The sequence below is a fragment of the Syngnathus typhle genome, linkage group LG11 (assembly GCF_033458585.1).
Source record: "Syngnathus typhle isolate RoL2023-S1 ecotype Sweden linkage group LG11, RoL_Styp_1.0, whole genome shotgun sequence".
Lineage (NCBI taxonomy): Eukaryota > Metazoa > Chordata > Actinopteri > Syngnathiformes > Syngnathidae > Syngnathus > Syngnathus typhle.
The window spans coordinates 9,726,449-9,741,671 of record NC_083748.1 but is presented as its reverse complement, the minus strand read 5'-3'; the positions used below and the strand labels follow the sequence as shown (position 1 = coordinate 9,741,671).

At 44.2% G+C, this 15,223-nt stretch overlaps 1 protein-coding gene across 1 annotated transcript in view; it reads right to left on the bottom strand.

Annotated features, from left to right (window-relative positions):
• Positions 1 to 14,730, bottom strand: part of LOC133162363 (calmodulin-binding transcription activator 1-like) — a 50,275-nt gene extending 35,545 nt beyond the window's left edge. Inside the window, exons 1-3 of the mRNA XM_061291501.1 lie at positions 14,577 to 14,730; positions 12,578 to 12,673; positions 5,478 to 5,581 (exon numbers count right to left, since the gene is read on the bottom strand). Coding sequence (XP_061147485.1) covers positions 5,478 to 5,581; positions 12,578 to 12,673; positions 14,577 to 14,601 — 225 coding nt within the window. The 5' untranslated portion in view covers positions 14,602 to 14,730. The remainder of the gene's footprint in view (positions 1 to 5,477; positions 5,582 to 12,577; positions 12,674 to 14,576) is intronic.
• Between the last annotated feature and the right edge of the window lie 493 nt (positions 14,731 to 15,223).

Below are 15,223 nucleotides of genomic sequence, written 5' to 3'. Positions count from 1 at the left end.
TTGTAATTAAAATGTTCATTTTATCCTATAGGTTATAAATTGTTTTTGAAATTTCAACAAATCACAAATGAGTGTATTTGCACTTTTTACCTTATTAAATGACTTGTTTCTCCATAGCAATAACAAAGCTCCACCAAAGTACAAAATGATTTCGAACGGCGATGATGAATCAATAACATGTATTTACTTGCCAAAAAATGCACCCAACACAAATGAAACATGCTGGTATTAAGTCAAAACAGAGTAATAAAGGGTAATATTTTTTGCTGTGGAGGACAGCAATTGCAAGCACGGCACATAACAAATGTTAGCGTTAGCAAAATATGAATATGAAATAGTTTGTGGCGATGACAAAGATACTATACTAAATATACCACATATTTATTTCAACGTTTGATTCATGTAGTGAGTAGTAGCTTCACGTTCATAACAATCCCAACAGTATTTTACGTGTCAGTATTACAAAGTTTGTCAGGCTTATTTTGTATCTCAACAACCAATTTACTGCAATCGAACAAGTTATTGCCTACGGAGGAAAAAAAGGCTTTATTATCATCCGTCCACCTGAGTATGGTTTTGTTATCTAAAACTAGTCTATAGTCTATTACCACGGACAGATACACATACACCCCCAATCTATTATTGAACAAAAGGCTGACGCCTCCACTCAGCCCTTTGGGGAGGAATCCATCCCTCCATCCCAGAATAATTTCACACACCAGTAGATACACAAAAGAGAGAGAGAGAGGGAGCGAGGCAAGGGAAGGAGGAGAGGCAAAGGACAGAGAGCAGAAGGAGGAGTGGACGGAGTAAAAATGAACGGGGGTTTCAGCTCAGTGCTTGTGGGAGGCCAAGGTGTCAGGGGGAGCCATGCGTGACAAAACAGAGATCAGAGGATCATATGGCATCGCGCACACGAGCAAAGAAACAAATGCGCCACGCGCACACGCGCACAAATGCCGCACACACACACTTTGTGAAGCGTACGCATACCAAGGAAAAGGTGAGTATAAGGACATATCTGGTGATTGCATGACTGGCGCAGCTCTATCGGAGACATGAGATCTGAATGGTAATCTCTTTCTCCACACACGCGTGTGCGCACGGTAACGAGGGAAATCATGTTGCACTTCTTTGTGGAGTCATTAATAAAAAGCATGTAGATCTTCACTAAAACAGTGGGTGATGACATACCATACAAATGATGTCCTACGCTGCATCGGCATACATACGCTGCGGTCGTAATGGGGATCATTTTTATTATACAGCACATCACTAATCCTCATGAGCAGCATCTGCTCGGGATAAATTGTTGTTTGGCTCGGTCAAGACTCACGGACACGGCATTAGGTACACCTGCAGAATCCATCCATTCATTTTTAATAATGCTCTTTCTCCTTTGGTTCACACTGCGGGCGACCTGAAGCCTACAATTGCCGACTTTGAGCGACTGCTTGCCGATCAATCACAGTGCACGGAGAGACAAACAATCATTCAAAGTCAGGTTCATAATTTAGAGCACAGGCCGACTCGGCTGCTGTGTTTACGAGCTTTACTATGTGTTTGCCTGGACTTTTCTCTCCATGCCAATGATACACAAAAGAGACACACACACACCCACGCGCAGAAAAAGAGCAATTGTATCCTTCCAAGTAAAGCAGGGAAAGCCACACATTCACCGCCTCAGTGAATATATTACCATCTTTCCTCTAAGTCTGGCCTCAAGTGGTGTTCTGGCCGACACTGATGTGGTGACAAGCCCACTTACCTGAACTAGCAATGAGGAGAATATCTCTACCACACACAATGGGACCGGGTCATTCAGAGTTCACTGCTACGAGGGCAATTTTTATATTTCAGTTTTGTTTTTGCACAAGTTCACATATTGAAGCTAGGTGGCATAAGAAATTCCAAGTTTGCTGCTAAAAGAATGGATGGTGAAAAAAGGCCCTGGTACAAAATCTAAACGTGAACTCCCTGAATAATACGGGAGATGCATTTTTCGTGTATATTCATTTTAATGTAGAAAAAAATATATGTTAGCATATTTGGTGGGAATAAAAAGGGCATTATTTTGTTAAAGATTACGATTTTCTTTATTGGCTATGATTGGTTGGATATTTTTAGTGGCACTCTTTTACAATTTAACACTTAGACTATACTGGAGCGCTGAATGTTGTAGATGATGCAGATGTTATTTTCAGTCCTGATTTCCATATGTGGCACAAAACGCTTAATGTCAACAGGAACGGCGAAGAAAATCTGTTTTTGTTGCAGGAGCAACAAGATAATCCGGCTCAATCATCCGGAGCTGCGTGCAGGTGAGGCAAACACACGTTGAAGCATGCAGAGCAGTACACACGGATCAGGACAGGAGCAACCCGAGCACACGCGGCTCGCTAGCCCAATGAAAGCACAAGAAGCACAATGGTGTCTTTAAATATGCAGCAAACTTTGCCAGCATGGAAGAGTAGCTTTGAAGGAATTCACTGAGGAACGCCGAACCTCCCCCTGAACTGAGCCTGTGCCTCCTCAGCAGAGAAAGAGAGAGAGAGAGAGCGGAAGGAGAGGCAATGAGAGCTGTTGATAGAAAAGACGATGACGCAGGAGTGTAAATTCTCTGCTGTGCACAAGCGGCTTCCTCAAAAATACACCTGTCTCATTCCAATCCCATGACAGAATATTTCCTCCCCCTTCAGGCGACGCAATTGTTTTGATGTGATGTTATCACCGGTCTTGTCTCCGATTACTTTGTGTTGTGCAGCACAGCTTTTTATTCCCACCATATGGCCATCACGTTGGCACGGCACCATGTGTCATCAATCCAATTACGTCACACTCTGCCCCGGTGGCTGCTTGCAACCCGTTAGCAGAGCAGAAAAAAAATCAAATGTCAATTAGACATTAGAATAAAATCTCAAAGTGTTTAGTGTATTTAGTAAATAAAAACTGCCCTGATTGTTATGATTCCCCACCTGCATCCCGCTGACATTTCTCCTGACGTGGCCCAGTCACATGATGAATTTTGTAATTGGCTTCAGTCCCACGAGTAATCCGAAAAATGTCAGCCTCTAATGGAGGGGACTCGATTTTGAGTTGGGTATACATGGGAGAGGGTGCTCTGCTTGGCGCTGCTTTAACCTTACCAGTCGTGCTCATGTGGTTACGCATACACACACACACACACACGCACGACCTATTCACGTGAGCCCATTCGGTGTTGTTGCTTAACTCACAGTATGACCTTCATTGAGATGGATTGCATGAGAAATGTAATGACTTTCCTCAGAGAAAAACCACAAGCTAAATCAGCTTTGCATTGCATAATAATGCCGGACTTGGTAATCAATAACACAAACACACAAACACTCATCCATAATGGAGTGCTCAGCCTGCACATAGAGAAATTGTCCCGACAGAGGCCAACCGCATCGCCATGGATGTCGCAAACCACCAGTGTCGAGCGATGCAGTGAATACACAAGACGCTGTTGGTGATTACATGAGATCCATTTCTACTTTCCTTCGCTGAGATCTCTATACTGTCGTAAAATGCGAGTCTGTGAAGATCCAAATGATTGGCCATTTTGTGTATAAGATGACAAGAGGCTGGAAAAAGCATACGGCACTTATTAGAAGAGCAAAACTTGAAACAAAACTTTGTTATTAGATGAACCGTATAGGTGGTCAGGGTTGCCCATGTGGGGTAGGGAAATGGCTCTGTAGGCGTTCTTGATATTTGTGTATATTGAGTCGAGTATATATTATTGCCCCCTGGTGTAAATTTCAAATGCTGATAGAATCCGTGGATGCATAATGAGAACCGGAATTAGCATCTGAGAGGCGCCACAGTCATTCCAGTTAAAGTTGTTTAAAGGACACGAAGCAAAAAAAAAGTTTGGCATCTGCTATAAAATCACCCCATGTCCTGTAATTGGGGTGAGGGGGGGAATCAATACTAAAAAAATCAAATCCAGCATAGCAATTCATCAGCCCAAGGTCTTGGTTGTGTAATATTAAAGAAGGGTTGCTTTAGATAATGTAGGGATGATTTTTTTTTTTTTTTTAATGGGGAAACCCTGAAATCTAGTTCACTATGTGGGCTGAAACTTCACCGGCATCCTTCACTGTATAAAAATCTGCGGGAGCTCTGTCCTATTTCCTCTACTAAGAATTCACACATTTGGAGCTGACTAACGAGGTGAGAAAAAAATAACACACGATGATCAAATCCTCAAGGTGCTTGGTCACTGTTTTTGTTGTTTACTCATCACACAGAGATTTTCATTGTTCACTCTTCCTTTTGTTTTGTCGGCTACGTTACACACAGTATCTAAGCCACCGTTTACACACAAGGCAAAAAAGAGCCTAAAATAGCATGCGTTTAACGGCGTCTATTGTTGCCTAGTAACAATGTTGAGATAACGTCTTTTTTTTTTCTTCTGACCCATGGTTCATTCCATTCGCGGGATGAAAACGCCATGGATGAAAATTGGCACAACGCAGCTTGGCTCGGCTCTCCTCGTCTCGGTTTGGGGCGGTTGGTGTCAGAACGAGACACGCTACCGTAAACGGGGGAGAATGAGCGTATTCTGTGTTTACTTCACGGCATGTAGCTGGGGAGACCAAAATAAGTCAAGCGGAGGCTAAGAGCAGCCAGAGAGCTGGCCGCTGCAGCAAAGTGGAGACTGTGGAGTATAACGTCTGACACAGTGACAGTCTGGCTAAGGCAAAATTCAATTCCATTCTGGTCGCAGATGATTGCGGGAAAGAGGGAACAGAAATATGGATATAAAAATCTGTGTATAATTGACGGCCATTAAAATACGTTGGCAGTAGAAAAAAAATACAAAGAAATCATGAATTATATATTTTTAGAATGAATCTGCCGATTAATCAGTAACCTGTATTGGTCAGACTAAAACAATTTTTTAAATAATATATAATAATAATGTAATAATATATGATAATATGATAAAAAAAAAATGAATTAATATGTATTGCAAATTGTGTATGCTCAAAAGTTATTCTTCACATACAACTGGACAACACTGATAAAAACCAAGTGGGTGCCAATTTGTATTTCTAGAAATAGAAGCTGCTTTTGTCAATGGAAAAACGTAAACAGTAAGTAGAGCCGCGGCAAGCTGAGCAGGTACCGCACAAGTGGAATTAAAAGTCGGTCTCAAAAGCCTTTGTGTTCTTTGTACAGTCCCCGTCAACCCTTTTGGGGTTACAAAGCTACATTGTATGACAAAATCAATGCCATTTTAGTGCTGAGCTTGAGTTTGTGTGTTTATTTTCTTCCCTCGTGTCACAGTTTTAGGTTTATATAATGACAAACGACCCTCATGTTTGTTTACCCCCCTCTTCATGCAGCCCTCGTGGTGACTTCAGCCAGAAATGAGTCACCAGCCAAAATAGTGAGTTCATCTCACTGTCACGCATATTTCCCTCACCACTGTGTCACATTCTCACCTCGTTAGTGTTCCAACGATGGCGCTCTTTGGGCAGAGAGGAACATTTCGGCAGACACTCAAGTAGCTTCTTAGGAAGGTAGATTTTCAACTGGCCGGGCTCACCTGCAACGAGGGGAGAGCAGGGTCAAGATAACGCAATGGATTACTAAGAATTACAAAAGAAGACACATTTTTTAGATGTCTGGAGGGAGGTGAATCCAAACGGCTTCTCGAAGACTTCGATCCACTGGTTGTTTTTTATTCAAGGCATCTCATTTCTGTTTATTGATGCCGACATGTTTCTCAGACAGCTGCATATTGCACGTCAACCTTCATCCATCCATTCGTCTGTCCGTGCATCTGTCCATCCTTCCATCCATCCCTCTTTCTTTATGAGTAGACTTTTTTTTATGGATTTGAAAGCCGTTTTGTCAGTATTTCCATTTTTTGTCATTATGCCTTACCTTGTTCAGTACTTCAAATTAAGTAACCTAATAATAAAAGGCGCCAATCCATCCCCTTATGCATGATTTTGGGAGTAGTTCTCTGGGCTTTTATTTAAAAAGGACAACAAAAATCCATAATAAGCAGACATCCTTGAAAGCAATTTCAAGCAAATTATCTTTTGATTCATTCAAGGAAAATAAATAAATGCCAGATCACTGTTAGAAAGAGTGCTAGGTTGCATTCAAATAACAGTCGCTAGTTGTTTTAATAGCGTTAAACCATTTCAAGCAAGTGATTTGGTACGATTGTTTGTTCAAACCATCAGAAGGACATAAGAAGCTGATTGTGCTAAAACGGCTTAATCCATTATAATACTGCAATGTTTTTTTTGTTAATAATGAGAAAAACCAATTACAAAAAGTTAGCTAAAATCAATGAGAAAAAATACGTCTGAGGGGGATCTTTTTTTTTTTTTTTTTTTTACCTTATTAATACCGTAGGAGAACACACGCACATTGCAGTGCACACTAGAATATCCATCATTTTAATTTTCATTTAGGGGCTGATGCTTGTTATGATGTATCGAATTGTATGGTGGGGCTGCTAATCTTATCGGCGCGGCATCGAGTCAAAGCATGAAATGCACATAAGGGAGTGGCAGAATATTTCACTTTGGACTCTAAATGGCACCGCACACATAAAATCCGAGGCCCACACCGATACAGATTTGGTTCCATTATCATACATTATGAGTTCATTTGGTTGGAAACAATCACGTACAATTGCAAGTGTGTCTCTCACTCTCTTTTATAGTGGTGCTGCTCTACAGTGTGTTTTGGGTCATGAGAGGAGACTTGTGATCGTCTTCTAAAGGAGCTCGAGAGCAAATTACACTCATCGAGTGAAAGAAAATCGGTTACATTTGGCGAAGATGACGACAATGATGATTATGATGAGAGTGATGTGCAAATCCCGTAAATAAACCTCCAAAGACACTAGGTGACCTAAATCCAATTGAAAAAATTGGGGCCGGAGGCCGTGTACGGGAGAGGCCCGAGCCATCAAACCACTTTGAAGCACATTTGGGCAAATATTGCCTAGTCAAGCTGTTCTATGCGGAGAGACTCATTTTCAAAGAAGACTGAACACTGTAATAAAACCCATAGGTGCTTTATCTCAGTCTATTTTTATTTAACATTACAAAAACGTTTTTTACAGGAGCCACGTTTTATTTCCACTTTAAAACAACCTGCTGCTATAAACTCAACAGGACAAAAATTTAGAGAACCGTGGAAGCGTAACGGTTACACGCATTGTTAGGTAATCTAACGCAAAAAGTCTCATAACTGCAGAGAAGCTAACAATTGTTTCAGGCGTTGTTTATGGCATCTGCTGACAGTTACTAATACATCAAATATTGATAGTGGTGAAGATTTTTATTAAAGTGTAAAAATCTTGGAAAACTTTACTGTATCGCCACCCATCCATCTACTGTGATTGTTTTTCGGGGATGGGTCATGAAGGACTGTGGGAGGAAGCCAGAGCAACATCAAAGCCAGAAAATTCTCGCTGTGAGGTGACGTGCAAAAATATCAATATAAGTTATTTGTTGCCCTTTTTGGGAGATCTATAAGCGCGCAACCACTAATCATAGTAGATGGTGACACCAAAACCACCACTGCAAAGGGCAGGTTGTCAAAACAGAGGCGCAATGAAATACTGAGAAGACGATGGAAAAAAAAATCCCTCGGTGCATCGCAAAAATATCACTTGGCCGGTTCAAAATGTCCTCTCTAAGATAGAGCCCCTGTGTATGCGCAAGTGTATCCGTGTCCATTTGCGAGCGTGCGGCCAACAGATATGGCGCTCGGAATCAAAGGCAGCGTTGCACTCAAAGGTTATTGATAAGCATTTGAGTGGAGGGCGTCCATTCATGACTCCCCTGGGAAGATAAGAATTATGTACTCTACCTGAGGGCAGATGAGAGAACGACAGAAGAAGAGTGAGGGGGGGGGTCAAGGCGGAAGACGCCAGGGGAGGGTGGGGCAAAAAAAAAAAAAGAAATTTAGCAGGGGAGCAAACTATTTACACGGCCACAATTTGGCAAGGACAAGAGGTGGAGCATCGCAAAGATGCGCAGGAAGAGCAGAGGGAGGTCTTGTCTTGTATGTGTATTGGTGTTGGGAGGAAGTGTGTTCAAGCACGTATGCTGCCCCTAATCAATTATGCATTTATTAATAGAAGGCCTGAGAAGACAGAATTTCAAACAGTCGAACGGTGCCGCAGCTTAGTTAAACAGCTGAATGGTGCAGCTTAGTTAAAGCCTAATTTCTTTTTTAGCAGCGCTCCAGCCTCTCTGCCATGAATGCCAATCAGCGTTTAAACCCCACCTCTCCTGGCTATAACCTCCGCCGCCCCCCCGCACTCCCCTCCCCCTGCTGTTCTGAAGAATTCTCATCAGAGCCTCGCCTTTGAAATGTACCAGAACCACCACATCAAACAAAGCCATTCTGCACACAAACACAACCCACGCGAGCACACATGCAAACACACACAGTGCTTGCCAATCAAGGCACACACATCAGAGTATTTGTCCCAGAGCCTTTTTGTGTCCCCCCCCCCTCCCCCACCGCTGACCTTGGTGCTGAAATCCCTTTCAAAGCACACCTTCATGGACACGATCGCCACATTAACCCGCCCTCCTGATGCCGCTTTCTTCCTAACGCTACAGATGAGCTTTAACCCCCTGAAGAGTTGTGTTATTTCACACAATGCATCCCCGTTTCAAAATATTCTGTCTGGCTACTGTGGGTAATCGTCTTCCATCTGTTCCAAATGATCCTCAGTGGAGCTGCACTACGATGGGACATGTGGCAAAAAAAATAAAAAATAAAATAAAAAACTTTAGTTGTCTGAAGTTTTTGGCTATCCAGGGAAATGATCTGTCCCAGGACGCTATGGCCGGGCTTCTAAATATAGAAATATCGTGTTGTTTGGAGAGCAACCAAAATGTTCCGGAAAAATACCGTCAAGTTCAAACCGTCATCATGTTACATCACGCAAGATGTCAGCAAATCCTGTGACTGTGTTTTGCGTTTTCTTTTTCGTCATTCCACCACAGAATGTTTCCGGGGGGGGTTTAACCAAAAACGAAACTGGCTGTGCAGTAAATCTTTAGCAACGCAATTCATTTCATATCTGTCAATACCACTTATTAAGTGCCACTAGGTGACAGTATTGTTCTGCAACCCACTGATCCCTCTCCATTCATATAGTGGATATAAAAAGTCTACACACCCCTGTTCGAACGCCAGGTTTTTGTGATATCAAAGATGGGACGAAGACAAATAATTTCAATCCATTTCATACTAGTAATTTCACCTACAGCCTGAACTGCTCAATTGAAAAAAAGGTGGAGTGAAAATAAACGAGTGAACACAACTTATCACCAAAAGAACATCCTAGCTACGTTGAAGCACGGCTTTTAGCTTTTAAGCTATTTTGTTTCTGTTGGCACTGGTGAACGGAATTATGAACAGTTCAAAATAGCAGTCAGTGTTAGCACAAAGCTTCTGCATGAAAAGCCTACTAAAACAGTTGCACTTGAAATGGTAGCAGGCGTGTACTGAGTCCCATTTCATTTTTTTTTAAATTAAATGTGGCTGCTTAATTATGAGTTACATGACAAAAAGCACAAATGTGCAACTCCATTATTGTAATTGTCTATTTTTACTTCCCGTTTTCGAAAAGATAAACAGTAATTCATTTGGGTTGTAAAAGTTGACTGATGATTAATTGTGGAAAAGATTCTGAAATGAGTCATGTTGGTCCATTTTCTATTATACTGCAAAAAACAACAACATTTGAACAGACTGTGAAGACCGTCTATTATATCTGTCAGGTGTCTTCCAAGGGTAAGCAGTTTGAGTTCATTTTAATTTCATCTGGCTGTGTTTACAGCGCTCGACATACTTGGATGACGCTTATGTTCAACTGTTCGTTAAAAACTGCCTGTAAAGTCATAAATATGTCATCATAGTGACAGTTTGAGCCTAGAACAAATTAATTCACTTTACATTATTTCCTATGGGAAATTAGTTTTGACAATCTGGAAGTCAACGAGCATCACGGAACGCTTGGCGTTGGACTTTACATGCAGTATAATATAAAGTACATTAATAATTTAATCGTGTTATTTTAGTCCAACACGCGAGTCAAAAAAAAAAGGACCACTCTAGGATGCTAAAAGAGGAGCTAATGGCGTATTAAGTCACATGCTTGCCAAAAAGTGTTGACCAAAGTGAAACATTGCTCCAGGAGCTGATCAAATGCTGTGATTTACACCAAAATCACACACAAGGCAGGCCTGCGACTAATGAATATTTTACCTCATAAAACTGCCATCTCCATATTTAACGCAGAAACAAGCCAATGCCCTTGTGAGAAGGCTGTCAGTTAATTATAAAACTCTCCTCAGTAAAGAGAGATGCTCCAAACGCAACTCTTAACGCTTCCCCCCTCTGATATTAGGATGCGTCAGGGGAAATTTTTATGCCCCACTCCCCCCCCTCCACCCCCGCACCCCATCCTGAATACACACACGCGCACACACACACTCTGTCTCTCTTTTCGGGATAAAATTAATGTGACATAGAGAAAGAAAGGCTCATTGCGCAGCAGCTAGAGGGATGGGAGGGAGGGCAGGAGGGCAGAGAGAAGAAAGGCGGGGGGGGGGGGGGGACGCTGCATGGGATGAGTTAGGGTGTAGGGGGAAGGATGGATGCAGGGAAGAGAGAAAGGGGAAGATGAGGGGAAGAGGGGGGGAGTGGAGAGCTGGGCGTGCATGCTAATTTTATCATTCTGCTGATAAACTTTTCCTCCGGTAATCCTCCAACTGGGACTACGGAACAGATAGGAGACAGGGATAGCAAGCCTCGACTCCCGATGAAGAGCCAACCAGCTATCCGTTTGCTCAAGCGCTTATCCTCATTAGGGCTGCAGGTGAGCTGGAGCCGAGGTACGCCTTGGATTGGTCGCCGGACAATCGCAATGCGTAAGAGACGGACGACCACTCGCACTCAAATTGACAAAGACAATTTAGAGAAGGGATGGGCAAATGGCGGCTCATGGGCCGCGAGTGGCACACACGCACACGCTGAGTGGGCACTCGATTAATTCAAAGGACAAAATGTTTTGTTTCGTTTGGGAGATTTAGACATATTTCCACCACTACAGTGGCCCCCGAATACTCGCATACGACCAGTTAAGAGATATATTTGGTCAATATTCTTCAAATGAAATTTTGTTTTGTGTGCATTTTCATTGGGGGCGGGGGGGTGGTCAGAGAACCTTCAATATTCATTGAAAATAATGCATAATGGAGGTTTATCAGCATTTTCGGACACTTTGTTTTTAAGTCCCGCCCCCAAACACATACACACACAAACACATACAAGATGCATGGTCCTTTGTGCCCCCCAGTAGTACTGAAGAAAAGTAGTGCCCTCATTTAAGATGCCCATCCCTGATTTAGACTCTTTGGTTCATCTAACATGCATGTTGTTGAAATGTGGGAAGAAACTGGAGTACATGCAAATTCCACACGGAAGAACTGGAAACCAGATTCAAACTGCCAACCTCAGAGCTATGGCGCATTTGCTTTCATATTAAATAGCCAACTCTTATTCCGTTTCAGCGGTAGAGAAACTATGGCCAGTGAGCAAAAAACAAACAAAACAGAAAAAACTCAGAGGAATTGGAAGCCATAACATGCAACAATAAATTTTTGTTTGATTTTTTTTTTTTTCCCAAACAATGAATATCAAATGACCCCTGGTAGAAGAATTGTTCCCCACCCCCGTTCTATCCTATTCCTATTCGTGTCTCAGCAGCATGCGTAGGCGTGTGAATGTGTGTGTGTGTGTGTGTGTGTGTGTGTGTGTGTGTGTGTGTGTATGTGTGCGCGTGTGTGTGTGTGTGTTTGATAGCCATCAATAACCCAACCGTGTCTGACTGCTTGTCCTTACATCTGTTCAGCTTCCTCAAGTCTGCCCACCACTGATAATGCGCATGTGCCCAAATGTCCAATGTCACCTTTTATCAATAACTAATCAAAATGATCACTGCGCATGTAGCCCCGCTGTCACACACATTCTCAAGCATGCAGCGACCCGAGACTACTCAGCATGCCTCAGTGCTGACTTGAAGCAGGCCCGTTGAGGATTACAGATACATAATGCCATGTGTACAGATTAGGTTTGACAATAAACTACTAATAGCTGAAATGAGCCTTGCCTTTACAGTGACTTTCTATGGGAGTGCGCACTTTAATGTGTGTGTGTGTGTGTGTGTCTGTGTGTGTGAGCGCTAATACGGTACTGGCATGCATGAATAAACATGATGTGTTACAGTGCTGAATTATCATGATGTCTCAGCAGTGAAACATGGAGACAGAGTGTATGTTTGGCGTGTGTGTGTGCGTGTGTGTACGTGTGTGTGTGAGATGTGTTACAGAGCAAGACCTCAGTTCCTGCATCACATCATTCTGCCAGAAAGCTTTTATACTTGCGCCCAGAGTTAGCCTGCCTGTGCTATACACAAACGTGAGCACGGCACTTAAACGAACACAAAAACACACACACACACACACACGTTTGTTTGTGTGTCTCTTACTGTTGGCGTCGGTGTCATCACTCTTGGGAGGGGTGTGTCCCGTGTAACCAACTGCAATCCTGACCATTCGCTCTGGATTTCTAATCTTCTTCAGTCCTGCAAAAAGAGAAAAAGACAAAGACATATTTAGAAGAAGCTCTTGGCATTTGTTCCTCCTCTACCCATTCTTCCTCCTCTTAAGCCTACAAATCCAACTCCAACTGATATGAATGTGGGCGGATCCATTTTCTGAGCATCAATTGTACCCTCTGATCGATTAGCCACAGTAGAAACGCTATCTGTGTGTGCGCGCGCGCGTGTGTGACTAACTTGTACCCTGCTTTAGTTTCTCCTCACCCTCATCATTTCTGTTTCCCTGACCACTGTTGCTATGATACAAACTAGTCCAACGGGGAGAGGGTCTTCCGAGCTATATGGTGGATGCCGTTCGCATGCCCACGAGTGAGCTCTGCGGATCGGCGCCGCACACATCTGCCACGGGATGGGCAGAGTGGACGGCTGTCTACTGCCCTCGCTGCCGTGATTCATTTGGCTTTCATTCAGCTTGGCTGGGGCTCGTAAATTGTAACATCCTCCCTGTATGTAACACTGAGGGGCAGTGGACAAAAGGCTTCCTCGTGCGGTGTGAGGGTGTGTGAGCGTGTGTGTGTGCGTGTGTGAAGCTACAATAAGGACAGGGGGATGGTTTCATATTTATGTGGTACACTGCCTACTGAACTGCCCATGGGCCTTCTGCCTCATCTTTCAGTTCAAGTATTTTCACGCTATGGGACTCTCAACCCGCGACCTTCCTCCTGCCTTTGGCTACTCGCTGCACGCTCGCTTGCACGTGTGCATTTGAGGATGGGAAAAAGGTTTTAAGTGCTCCGTGGCACAAAAGGGCCTTTACAAATATATGACACTGCATGTATGTTGCTAAAAATTGTTCCCCTCCCTTGGAGACATACCTGCCAGTATCGCTCCCTAGCGGAGAGACTCTGTCACTTATCAACCCTGTCCAATTAATAGTTGAATAATAATCCAGTCAACACTTAGGTATGAATATCATTTTGCCCTGTAATCTGAGGTGTGTTTCTCATGCGTGGCATGTTTGTTGGCTTTGAACGAAAGCAATCATTGAACACATTGACATGGGTGGCGGCGGGAGGGGGGTGGAGGGGGGTGGTCATAAACAAATCAAACGAAACACACTGAATAAAACATAAATTAATGAATCCACGAGACGAGATAGCGATATCGTTGCCGCCTTTTAAATAATGCATGAGCCAATGCATACCAGCCTGGATTAAATGGTGGCTGTGAGTGATAATGACCTCAAGAGTTCAATAGGGGGAGTAAAATTTGAAACAAATAGTACTGCTTGAAACTGGCACAAATACTTTACTACGCATAAACCTCCCTCTCTCTCTCTATTTCTCTCTCTCTCTCGCCTCCACCTAAATGCAACCAAATAGTCATGTGAAGCTACCAGAACCACACATGGCTATAAACATAAACACACGCACAAATCCACGCGCACACGCGCGCCCACTCCACACACGCACACGCGCGCACATGCACGCACACAGACACGACATGGAACACTGAGAGCTCTTGAGTCTTGTATGTGTCAGGAATTTGAAATGCAGCGGTCTATTATACTTTAAGCAGAGACACATAAACACACGCACGCGCGCAGCATCTGAATTCCTTCAGCGTGAACCACTCTCATCCTCTCCTCATCCTTTTCCGCGTTAAATCGCTTCGAAAGCACTCGGCTCGACTGCATCCTAGCACCACCGACAGCACACAGTAACTCTGTCTCGGTTATTTATGCTGTCGCTGCTTCAGCACCAAGCCAACCTGCCTCCGTGTTTTTGGGACGGACAGCAAGAAAGGGGAAAGCCCGGCTCTTATCTCTTCCCTCGTCGGTCCCCCTGCGTCCCGTCATCGCCTCGTCTGAAGGCTTAATATAGCGACACGGTGCCACCTCAAATTAAAACCGATATTTCTGTCTTACCTTCCGGCTTGTTTTCGGCAGCCATTTCCCCTCCGCCGCGCGCCTCATCCCTCCTCCTCCTCCTCCTCTTCCTCCTCCTCCTCTTCGACTCGACCTAGTGGTGGTGGTAGGAGCGGGGTGGGGAGAGGCGAGGGGGGTGGGGGGGCGCACGCGCGTGCACACTCGGAGAGGACAGCTCAAGGAGGGGGCGGGACCGAGAAGTTTACTCGGCGGCGGTGGGCGGGCGAACCTGCCGCGTTGGGTCGTATGATTGGCTCGAGTGGTGATCGACAGCGGGGATCCGCGATGGGAGCGCTTCCCGCAGGCCCCGCCCACTGACGTTCACGCGCGCGCCCCTCGCTTCCCCTGCCACCCCTATAACGTCACTTCACCACGTCTGTATTCTAGGACAACCTTGACAGCCTCCTCATCCTCCTCGAGCGCTGCTTCATCGTTTTGTCTCGCGCACAGAAGCTGCAGTCGCTTTCTCGCCGTTTCAAAGAGCAGTGATAAAACGGGGTTGAAAGCCACGAGAGAGGAAAGAGTTTGCAGATGCGCGTGGACAGGCGGCCGCTGTCATTGGTGCTGAAAGGACAGCTCCGCACGCGCCCGCACAGGCCGCGCGCATGCGCATTGGAGGAGCATCCGCCAGCTGGAAACGTGATAAA